The sequence below is a fragment of the Artemia franciscana genome, chromosome 2, assembly GCF_032884065.1.
Source record: "Artemia franciscana chromosome 2, ASM3288406v1, whole genome shotgun sequence".
NCBI lineage: Eukaryota > Metazoa > Arthropoda > Branchiopoda > Anostraca > Artemiidae > Artemia > Artemia franciscana.
The window spans coordinates 37,853,791-37,865,834 of NC_088864.1; the positions used below are offsets into that span (position 1 = coordinate 37,853,791).

General features: G+C 35.1%; 1 protein-coding gene across 6 annotated transcripts in view; it reads right to left on the reverse strand.

Moving 5' to 3' along the window:
* The window catches only part of LOC136041183 (mechanosensory protein 2-like), a 219,191-nt gene that overhangs the window by 112,098 nt on the left and 95,049 nt on the right, over window positions 1-12,044 (reverse strand). Inside the window, exon 1 of one of the 6 annotated variants that reach the window (XM_065725810.1) lies at window positions 10,923-10,967. The exons of 4 other annotated variants lie outside the window; for them this stretch is intronic. In XM_065725810.1, the coding sequence (XP_065581882.1) occupies window positions 10,923-10,956 (34 nt within the window). In that variant the 5' untranslated portion in view covers window positions 10,957-10,967. Of the gene's footprint in view, window positions 1-6,244; window positions 6,478-10,922; window positions 10,968-12,044 lie in introns of those variants that run through there. One more of the 6 variants, XM_065725732.1, reaches the window with a different exon arrangement.

Below are 12,044 nucleotides of genomic sequence, written 5' to 3' on the forward strand. Positions count from 1 at the left end.
GAAAAAATTTGCGTTATTTTAGAAAACAGGGAGAAACACCCCCTAAAAGTCATAGAATCTTAACGAAAATCACACTATCAAATTCAGAGTATCAGAAAACCCTACTGTAGAAGTTTCAAGCTCCTATCTACAAAAATGTGGAATTTTGTACTTTTTGCCAGAAGGCAGATCACGGATGCGTGTTTATTTGTTTGTTTTGTTTTTGTTTTTTTTTTTCCAGGGGTGATCGTATCGACCAAGTTGTCCTAGAATGTTGCGAGAGAGCACATTCCAACGAAAGGAAAAGTTCTAGTGCCCTTTTTAAGTGACCAAAAAAATTGGAGGGCACCTAGGCCCCCTTCCACAGTAATTATTTTCACGGTAAATATCAAAATTCTGAGATAGCCATTATATTCAGCGTAGTCGAAAAACCTTATAACTACTTACCCCCCCACAGTCCCCGTGGGATGGGCTACAAGTTATAAGCTTTTACCAGGGCTTATATATAGTAATGGTTATTGGAAAGTGTACAGGCGTTTTCAGGAGGATTTTTTGGTTGGGGGAGGGGTTGAGAAGAGGGGGATATGCTAGAAGAAATTTCCATCGAGAAGTTTGTCATGGGGGAAGAAAATTTCCATGAAGGGAGCGCAGGATTTACTAGCATTATTTAAAAAAACAATGAAAAAATAAATATGAAAAAGTTTTTTTCAGCTGGAAGTAAGGAGCAGTATTAAAACTTAAAACGAACAGAAATTATTACCCATATGAGGGGCTCACCTCCTCCTAATACCTCGCTCTTTCGCTCTTTTCTAAAGTATTTTCAGTAATTTCAGGGGTCATTCTTAATGAATTGGGACGCAATTTAAGATTTAGTGTAAAGAGTGAGGTACTAACGAGGGGGCGAACCCCCTCATATATGTAATAAAAACATGAGAATACAAATGTTCTTTACGTAAGCTAATTTATATGTTACGTATATCTTTTACTAATAAAAAGATTCGTAAAAAATTAAAAGTTCTAGTTGCCTTTTTAATTAACCAAAAATCAGAGGGCAACTAGGCTTCCTCCCCCGCTTTTTTTTCTCAAAATCATTCGATCAAAATTATGAGAAAGCCATTTAGCAAAAAAAAAATAATATGCAAATTTTGTTTTAATTATTCCTCTGCAGAGAGCCAAAATCAAAATATGCATTGATTCAAAAACGTTCAGAAATTAAATAAAAAAACAAGTTTTTTTAACTGAAAGTAAGGAGCGACATTAAAACTTAAAACGAACATAAATTATTACCCATATGAGGGGCTCACCTCCTCCTGATACCCTAGTTGCCCGTATATACCCGTATATAAGGAGCGACCCGGCTCAATAGTAACCAAAACTCTAAAAAATGGAATTTTGATACCAATAGCTACATCAAAAGAATTGCATTTTAATGCCGATTTTAAATATATAAGTTTCATCAAGTTTAGTCTTACCCATAAAAAATTACGAGCCTGAGAAAATTTGCATTATTTTAGAAAATAGGGGGAAACACCCCTAAAAGTCATAGAATCTTAATGAAAATCACACCATCAGATTCAGCGTATCAGAGAACAGAAAAAGTTTCAAGCTCCTATCTACAAAAATGTGGGTTTTTGTATTTTTTGCCAGAAGGCAGATCACGGATGCGTGTTTATTTGTTTGTTTGTTTTTTTTTGTTTCTTTTTCCCAGGGATGATCGTATCGACCCAGTTGTCATAGAATGTTGCGAGAGGGCTCATTCTAACGGAAATAAAAAGTTCTAGTGTCCTTTTTAAGTGACCAAAAAATTGGAGGGCACCTAGGCCCCCTCCCACGCTAATTATTTTCCCAAAGTCAACAGATCAAAATTCTGAGATAGATATTTTATTCAACATAGTCGAAAAACCTTATAACTATGTCTTTGGGGACGACTTACTCCCCCACAGTTCCAGTGGGAGGGGTTACAAGTTACAAACTTTGAAAGTGCTTACATATAGTAATGGTTATTGGGAAGTGTACAGGCGTTTTCAGGAGGATTTTTTGGTTGGGGAGGGGTTGAGAAGAGGGGGATAGGCTGGGGGAAGTTTCCATCGAGGAATTTGTCATGGTGGAGGAAAATTTCCATGAAGGGGGCGCAGGATTTACTAGCATTATCTAAAAAAAAAAACAATGAAAAAACAAATGTGAAAAAGTTTTTTCAGCTGGAAGTAAGACGCAGCATTAAAACTTAAAACGAACAGAAATTAATACCATATGAGGGCCTCACCTCCTCCTAATACCCCGCTCTTTACGCTAAAGTATTTTCAGTAATTTCAACTATTTATTCTACGGCTTTACTGATTCAGGGGTCATTCTTAATGAATTGGGACAAAATTTAAGCTTTAGTGTAAAGACCGAGGTACTGACGAGGGGGCGAACCCCCACATATATGTAATAAAAAGATGAGAATACAAAACTTCTTTACGTAATCTAATTTATAAGTTACGTATGTCTTTTACTAATAAAAAGATTCGTAAAAAATTAAAAGTTCTAGTTGCCTTTTTAATTAACCAAAAAATGGGAGGGCAACTAGGCTTCCTCCCCCGCTCTTTTTTCTCAAAATCATTCGATCAAAATTATAAGAAAGCCATTTAGCCAAAAAAAAAAAAAAATGCAAATTTCGTTTTAATTATTCCTCTGCGGAGAGCCAAAATCAAAACATGCATTGATTCAAAAACGTTCAGAAATTAAATAAAAAAAACAAGTTTTTTTTATTTGAAAGTAAGGAGCGACATTAAAACTTAAAACGAACAGAAACTACTTCGTATATGAAAGAGGCTGCTTCCTCACCAACGCCCCGCTCTTTACGCTAAAGTTTTTTACTGTTTTAAAAAGAAGAGTTGAGAGAAAGAGTCAAACTTTAGCGTAAAGAGCGGGGCGTTAGTGAGGAAGCAGCCCCTTTCAAATACGAAGTAATTTCTGTTCGTTTTAAGTTCTAATGTCGCTCCTTACTTTCAGTTAAAAAAACTTGTTTTTTATTTAATTCAAAATAGGGATGAAACCATTTTATTGACAGTGAATAGATATAAAATTATTTAACTGGATATTTACTTAAACAATGGATAACTTGAATAATTTACAATCATTGTCTTGGGGCTGTAGGGAGCATGACATCCCCGGAGGCACAGTCATTAAACAGTTTGACTAGTCTGAACATCAGGACAATTACAAAATTTCGACAATTGTTGAAAAAAAAGCCGCATAAAAAGGACAATGAGGGGAGGGGGCTGATTCCCCTCCAATCTCTCTCTTCAACATCCTTTCAACCCACCTTGAAAGTTTCAACAATATACCCTCAGCTAGTGCTTAGCTATTACTAACATTCCTTTTTCACATTCAGCAAGGTCAAAGTGCGTTTTGACTACATCCCTCTCCTCATTTCCTTAAGGTTTCACCTGAATATTCTAAGCTTTTTTAAGAGAACCAGGATCAAACATACTCTCTTTTTTAAATAAAAAATCTTCTTTTTTTGTTACTAATTTTCAACTTGCATAATTACACCCCTTGCCCCCAGGGACAGGGGGTTGTTAATCCTGGATGCATGGTTATTTGACCTTCCGACTATTTCAAAGAAAATAACTATCTCGAAATTTTGATCAGATGACTTTGGGAGAAAAGGGCGGGGAGGCGATGGTTGCCATGTGATTACTTTTCATTTTTAAAAATAAATCTAGAACTTTTGATTTCCAATCGAATGTACCCCCTCTAAAGTTCATACGACCTCCCCTTCCCTATGAAGTGCTACTGGAAAAAAAAAATCATTAATACATTGGAGGCTTATGGCTGTTTATTGTAGGTAGCGCTGTAGTGTTGCCTCTGGTATGTTTTTCCCCGTTGACAAAGGCTTCCAGATCAGAAGCTGAAATATTTAAAAAAATACAAAAAACTTTTATTGGCATATTTGTATCAAAGAAGTGTATTAATTTTTTATTTTTCACTGTCTTAACGATAGTCAACTTGTCTAACTTACAGCCCTTGCCCCGGGGGCTGGTGGAGCGGTGTCAACCCCCAGAGGTATGATTACTTGACTTTTGGACTATTCCAAACAAAATAGCTATCTCACAATTTTGATCAGATGCATTTGGGGAAAAAGGGCATGTAGGAAGAGGATAAGCACCCCTTCGATCATTTTTAATTTTTAAAATGGAACTAGGACTTTTGATTTCCAGTCAGATGTTCAACTGGAAATCCAAAGCTCACAGGAATCCTCCAAGTCCCCCTCCAAAGTTTATGCATCCCCGCCCCCTTACTAATGAAGAACCACTGGAAAAAATAATAGCACATTGAAGTCTTATGGCTCTTTACTATAGGCATAGCTATAGCGTTGCCTCTGATATGTTTTTCCCGTCGACAATGGCTTCCGGATGTGAAGCCAAAATATTCAAGACAATACAAAAAAACTTGTATCAAAGGAGTGTTCTTTTAATATTCACTGTTTTAGAAGACTATTCTTTATTAATAGATTTTCGTTTCAATTGATGATAAGCCCCCTCCAATCACCCTAATAGCTGGTGCGTAAATATATGATACTCTATGCCCACTATCTTTATTGGATAAACAGTCAATAGCATCAGCATATTTTTATAGACTACACGAGTCCATACATCACGCGCAAAGCCTCCGAGAATGATATGATATATTATTACCCTTCAATATTTCTAAGAGTTTTTAATAGCATTTTGGCTCTCCATAGGCTAAATTGCTATATCTTGCATTTTTCTAGATTTTAACAAGAGGTTTCTCATAGATTTTGGCTTTCATTGTCTAGTGTTTAACAAGATCTCGCCCCATTTGGGGTGTTTAGACCCTTTTTTTAATCATTCAAATTTTCATATGATAATAGCTTCTAAAGAGCAAACTCAAAATTGATAAATTTTGTAGATTTACGATAAACATAAATAGTAGACGTTGCTGTTGCAATAATTGTATTCCAAACTTTGTTTTAGAGTTTTGTTTCTATTGACCGGGGTTGCTTTTTAATTGCGGTTTCGTATCTATTAATTGTTTGATCCAGGGCTTTCTTGAATGTGAGGGATGATACAATCCTCCTTCCCTCAACGTCTCTTTTGTTTATTTAAGTTTAATATTTACAAAACAATGCTTCAACCACTCCTAAAAGATGATCAAATCGTACCCTTTAAGATATGTCTAGGGGTCGGAGGTCTGAAAATACAGAAAAAAGGTCAGGGTCATCATTTGTTGTTTTCAAGGGGAATTCTTCCAATAGATTCTTTTTATAGGGGAATTCCCACCCTCCTTCTTCATTCCAGATATCAGTGCATTATCTTGTGTTACATCTGTAACAGTTCTACAACAACACGAGAAATAACAATATTTCAAACATCGTTGGAAAATATTTCTTGGAATGAAAAGGAATTGGGAGGGGGGGAATCATAACACCACCTCAAAAATTTTTAATAGTTGTGGGTCTGAACAAATTTTATAGGCTTATGGGTACCCATCCTCACCTCACAAAAGATCCTACACCAAACCATCCTCACAATCCTCACCTCATTTTAGCCTTTGGAAGGCCGACATTGATAGAAAAAGTTTTTTTTTTTACTGAGGTGTGATCTATTCTTCTACTCGACCAGAGCATTAAAACTTCAACCTTCATGAGCCCATTCCCAATACACTAGTACCATCGGTTTGATACTATTATTTCTGTAAAACAAGAATAAAAAAAGAAAAGCAAATAAAATCCTCAAAAACATAGATTTGGTTTTTGAGTAGATAAAGGCTTGAAACCTCTGTACAAGCGTTCTCTTATATACTGTCTTTGGTGGTATAATATTCATCAAGATAATCCTCTTTCTTTGCTGAATTTTCACCTTTTTCTAAAACCCAACAAATTTCCTTAGACTCGTGCCTTTCAATAAGCAATTAGCTAAATAAATTTTATGCATTGCAATCCTCATAGAAATTCGATTCTTTTGATATAGTCAGAACGTTTTCTTTTTTTGAGTTTTGGGCACTATTAGCAGGATCTACTCCTTACTTAAAGTTTGTCACCAAGAGTTATTTGATGACTCGAAGATCGTTACCATGAATTGTTTGTTGGCTTAAATTTCGCTGCCATGAACTGTTTGATAGTTTTTAAACTGATGACTATGCAAATAACTAGGTGAAAAAAGCTAATGGGATTTGTAAGGGAAGTTATTCTGCGATTGTGAAAACAATGCAAATTGTCTTACGCCTTTTTGAAGAGTTTTATAGTTTTATCACTTACCAGACACAGGGTAACCATCCAAAACATTAATTGGTAGTTGTATAACCGCAAGATCTTTCTTCAATTGTACACTAACCCTTGATGATCGACACGACCTTGTTAAAACAGGAATGGGTTCATCACAGGCTTCGGTCTCAGGAGAAATACGGTACGGCATAATCAATCTAATTCCAAGACATGAACAAACGACCATTTTCAATTCTTTTTGAAATTCATTTCCTGACGCCTATATTCAATTATCTCAGGATTTTTTTTTTCTTAGCACGATGATTGATTACTTTCGTTAATGTAACTGTTCTTACTCGAAGTTAGAATAACAACAACGTGAATTGAGTTTCTTAATAGTGCTTTTGCTACTATACCTTTTACTGTGGTTTCTTCTTGACTTCCCACTTTTAACTAAATATAATAGCAAGTTATAAAAATATTCGTTTAAACGTTAAAAGGATCAAAAATCATCTTATTATTTATGAATCAGCTGGGCTGTTGCTCCATAAGTCCCCGCTCTTCGCGCAAAAATTTGACAATATATTTTCTCACAATTTTTTGCAAAAAATTTAGCCAGTTGGTAATCTGTCAGTAATTCTGTCGTTTACCGATGGATTTCAAACCGTTTGAGCACATAAAAAAAAAAATAAATAAATAAAACCTTTTATCCTATCGCCTTGTTTAAGAGCATGTATTCTTACCGTAGTGAGATAAAAACATTAAAATTTAACTTAAAGATATGGGTAATGAAGGAGGTGGTAGCCACCTCCTACATAAGACAATGGGGTTGAGATGCAGCCTTTTATTCTTTTTTTTTTATAAGCACTCTCCAGCTCACAAATGACAAGTGAGGAAAATAAATATTTTTTGTTATATTGACAATGTAACGAAGAAGAAAAAATTCCATTCCATTTATTTTCCTGAATAAACTAGGGGCAATTTTCATTTTAGCCTTCTAAAAAGTGAGAGGAAACGCTACAGTGTTGCCTGCAATAAAGAGCCACAAGGCTTCAATGCATTATTTATTTAGTTATTATTATTTTTCCCTTAGAGCCACTTCATACGGAAGGGGTAAACAAAGAAACTTCGGAGGGAACTCATTCGAATGGAAACTGAAAGCTCTATTGCCAATTTTAAGAGGCAAAGGTGATCAGAGGACAGCCAGTCCCCCCCCCCATCCCATGTCTTTCCTAGCTATCCTCCCTCAGGTACATCCGATTAAAATTTTAAAATGGTCATTTTATTCAAGATAGTTTGAAAGTCAAATAACCATACCTTTAGGCATGACATGACCCCCCCTACAGCCCCTTTATTGTTTTATTGAAAACCAAATATATTTGAAATTGTTTCTGACTATTATAACATTACAAAAGAAATAGATTGTTGCTAAATAAAGTCTGGAATTGCAGATATTTTGAGAAATCATTACCATTATATATTAAACGTTCATTTTATTTTCATTAGTTCTTTCCAGTGGTTTATTTTTTGTCATTGTTTGAAAAGTTAAAGTACACTTTCCAGAATACAGTCATCGTTGGTGGATGTAAGGAAAAATTAGAGCACGCTTTTCTAAATATACTTTAGAGGGAGGGGGTTGGAGTTGACAATAGCAAAACTCCTTTGTGTAATAACTTTTGCTCGTTTTAAGCACGACTTGACTTTTCATGTCATTTTTTACTCATTTTAGGATTTATTTATTCATCTATATCAGTGTCATCTATACGTTAGATGTAATTATTTATTTAATTTCTGTTCGTATGGGTTTCATTTATTTTATGGCAGTAATTTTTGGTGTTCTAAGTTTGAATTATTATAGAAGTTTATTTCTGCTCGTCTTTATTTTTCATATGGTTCTTTATTTTTTCGAAAAAATTCTTTTTACGGAAAGTTTTCTTTTTTAATTTATATTAAATAAAAAAACTGTTTTTTCAGCTCAAAGCAAGGAGAAACATTAAAACTTAAAACGAACAGAAATTATTACGCATATGAAGTGAGTGAATATTCCCCCTCCTCAACACCTTCCTCTTCACGCTAAAATTTTTCGGCACTTTAGAGAAAGTTACTTGCTGTTCTAATTAAACGACTCTTGTCTTTCAGGAGTCCTAACAGAAGGAGTCCTGTCTTTCAGGAGTACTAACAGAAGGGGTTATTGGATATCAACCAAATAAGGTCAGAAGTAAGAGCAATGCTTAGGCCACATCATAGACATATCGTGTGTAAAATCAGCAGTAAGCACGACTCCATTGCCAGTTATGTATCCCATTCATTTCTCATGTTGAACGTTGTTCAACATTCAAACACGAAATCTCTGTTTAACCACTCAGAATCAAGATTTAAGGCATGATCTTTTGAAAAAATAAAAGATCAAAGGTCGGAACAGAAGTTTTCCTGTCTATAAGGTGAATCTGACAAAGACACGAGTGGATAATATTGGTCGGCAATAGTTGGAAACAAACTAGTGTTGATGCCAGCTGATTTAAGAACAGTTTTTTGTCATTTGAATCTTCTGCATCCGTAGTGGAAGTGTGATGTAAAATTAAAAGGAAACAAATGCCTTTCATAAATCATGGCTTTTTCTTCGATAGATGTGATCAAGTAGTTGTTCATGGAAAAGTGTCTTGGCTGTATCTTTTGTGAATTTATTTCTGTTCTGACCTTTGTCGGGTGTTCCTTAATTTCTTGTCATCATAACATCTAACCGAACAGTTCCTAACGGAACATGATAGGAAGAAAGAACTGATGACCTCGTAATATTTGGAGGAACCAGGACTGAATCAAACCTTCTTAGGAGAGGAAAAGAGGAAGTAAAAGAGGAAGGGCCCTTAAATTCTGCAATGAAATATCTACCTTAATGGGTCATCAGATATCATAGTTAAAAATATGAGTAACCATAGTCCCTTATAGTGACTGGTTTCGATGTGAAACCTTATATAAATATTAGGCTATTTTCTCTTCTTTTGTTGAGGAAGACAAGTTTCTTGGTCTAATGTTTTACAAAGACTCTGACACGAATAACTTTCTGTAGAGAAGTGGGCACAAGAAGTGGGTACTTGCTTTGAATATGTTAATGTGAATATCTAAAATCTGGTTATGTCGACATTCACCGGTGAATGTCCGAAATTCTCTCTTCTGTGCTTGAATTCAATTAGCTTTGCGAATCAGCTTTTTTAGTTTTTTTCAAACTTTGATAATAAAATTTAAAGTTATATTAGATTAGGTTGGTTTAGTTTAAGTTAGGTTATAAATCTAAGAAATGTGTTAAAAACCTAATATAACCGTCAAACCTAACCCAATCCAACCAAACCTGTCACCATCAAACCTTGCAAAAACTGAAAAAATTGACTGGCAACGCTGACTGCATCCAAGAAGAAAAAAAGTATCTCTCAGAGGCGCCATTTGGATCAAATCTTGGGGTGGGCATGAACTCCATCTTCCCCCCCCCCGACTCACTTCGTGTCGCGTAATCATCTAGGAAATGGGCATTTGACAGAACTCGATAATTTTATTATGTATCTTACCTACTTTCAAAGTTTACAATGATTAATAGCAAATAGCGTAATTACCCCAAGGGTTGTCAAGCAATTACGCTCTTTGGTTAATAGGCGTGCAGTAATTTCAAATCAATTGGACAGAATGGATTATGTTAGACATAATGGATTATTATGGCCGGCAAAGGGCCCTTTGTGGTGGAAGCTTGGGCCCCCCTGGGAAATCTGGGGTGGGAATTTGCCTACCCCTGACCCCCCCCCCCCAAATGGCGCCTCTGGTACCTCGGACATTCACCGGTGAATGTCGACATTCACCAATTTCGGACATTCACGGTAACATAAAAAACTCTTTTCGGATGACTATTTTCTAGATTTTCAATTATTTGTGATAACCGCTCTTTACTCATTGTTCATTACCATCAGCGATTTTCATTATCTTACTTAAATTGCATGCGTTATTTATGCCTAAGTTGATTTTTATGTAGCTTTACCTCTACACGTTGTGTCTTACAACTAATTAGCTAGCATGTTCCACATCCTAAGTATATTGAACATTAAAAGGAATACACGGGCCACCATCTTATGTTTGGTTACTTTGGGCCGTGCTTCATTCCTTACTAGCCGCCTTGTTTTTTTGTTTTTTTTATTCTGCAACATGATAAGCTTTAACCTAATTTTCTACGTATTTAGCTTTTACATTTTTCACACAGCTTTACTTGTTTAAATCATCATACTTTCTTATAGTGTTTGAAAAACAGTAAATACTCTACAGCATTTCGTGAAAATGGTATTGTTATGACAAATTATATACGGCAAATAAAATTAATAGGATCATCTAAACTATTATCTCATTCTGCTTGGATATAGAACTTTTATTCTGTAAGTTGTAGACTAGATCTACAATTTTAATGATTGTTAAGTAAATCAAAACTCCCAAATACAGGAAAATTTAAGTTTTTTAAATTAAAGGCAAAAAGATGTTCCGCAAAAGTAGCCTGCTTGGGTAGACATTGAAGTTAGATTATCAGAATCATTTTCTTTCAGTTTTTAATTAACAAGTACTAATATTGAATGAAGTTGCGCGGACTAAGTCCCCAATACGGTCACTAGGCTATCATAAACTCCAACTGGAGAGATTACATGCGTTGAGATAGCGAAGACAACTTTTAATATTAGCACATGATATGTAATATACGAATTACATGTTTGGAAAATCCTGAGATAAGTGAATTTCATGAACTATAAACAGCGACTGAACGGTTTTTCCATATTCTGGGTTTATTATGTTCGAAGATCCACTTCATGGGTTCTTGTAAGATTGTCCGTGTTTTATCAACAAGAAGTCAAGTGATTTCAAAAGAAAATAATATTGTTTCCCATGAATAAAAGCTTCTAAGTTTCTTAGATGTAAGAAATCCTATTGTCCTCAGTTTTGCATTGTTATTCAAACACCCTGGTATAGTGATAAGAGTTGAATGCAAATTTTGAATATGCCTCTACAAGGGTCAGCCTAGGAGCTACTTACCTATTGATGCATTTTATCTTTTTTGGTTAAATTGATAAATTTTGTCGCAGCTTCGCAGCTATCTAGTTAAAATTTTAGTTGAAACTCTTTTATTGTTTGAATCTATTTGATTCGAATCAATTACCCAAAAACGGGTACAATTATTAAAATACCCATTTTGCCTTCTAACACTCATGAAAACACTTTCTTGATGATATACCGCTAGCCTTGGCAATTAATAGTTAGCAGCTGATTGGTGTAGCTCGCTTATATGTCTTACGCTTCATATTATTAGAATGTTTAATTACATAATCAAAGCAACAGCAGTGATAATCATGGCTCCAGCAATAGCTCCAATCTAGAAAAGAATGAACCACGGCCAATAGAAAATTTAAAAACGCGATTAAAAATAAGAGTGTCTAGTCAAGAACATGGCAATTTGTATCCTTATAAAGGATAGGAGCCGGTAATTAGCAGCACCTCCTATGTTCTATTTCAATAGGTAAGTTTTCAATGTCTATGTAGTTGATTAGAGCTGCAAGTTGAGTAATTGAGTTATTGCTCTTTATTCAACGTGTAAATCAAGCAAGCATTAAGAAAAGATGGAAATAGAATTGAATTTAAACTAGATCTACGTTGCATGGGCAGGTTGAGGTGTTGCGGCAACGCTTTTCGGCTTCGTCGAGCAAAGTGTTGCAAGAGCAACACTTTGCAAGAGCAACACACAGTAGTGTGTACCTTACTACTGAAGCTGTCAACCCCTTTAAACTTTCAAACTGGTGCATCTCATGAAGGAATTTTTCTACCAAAAAATGAATGA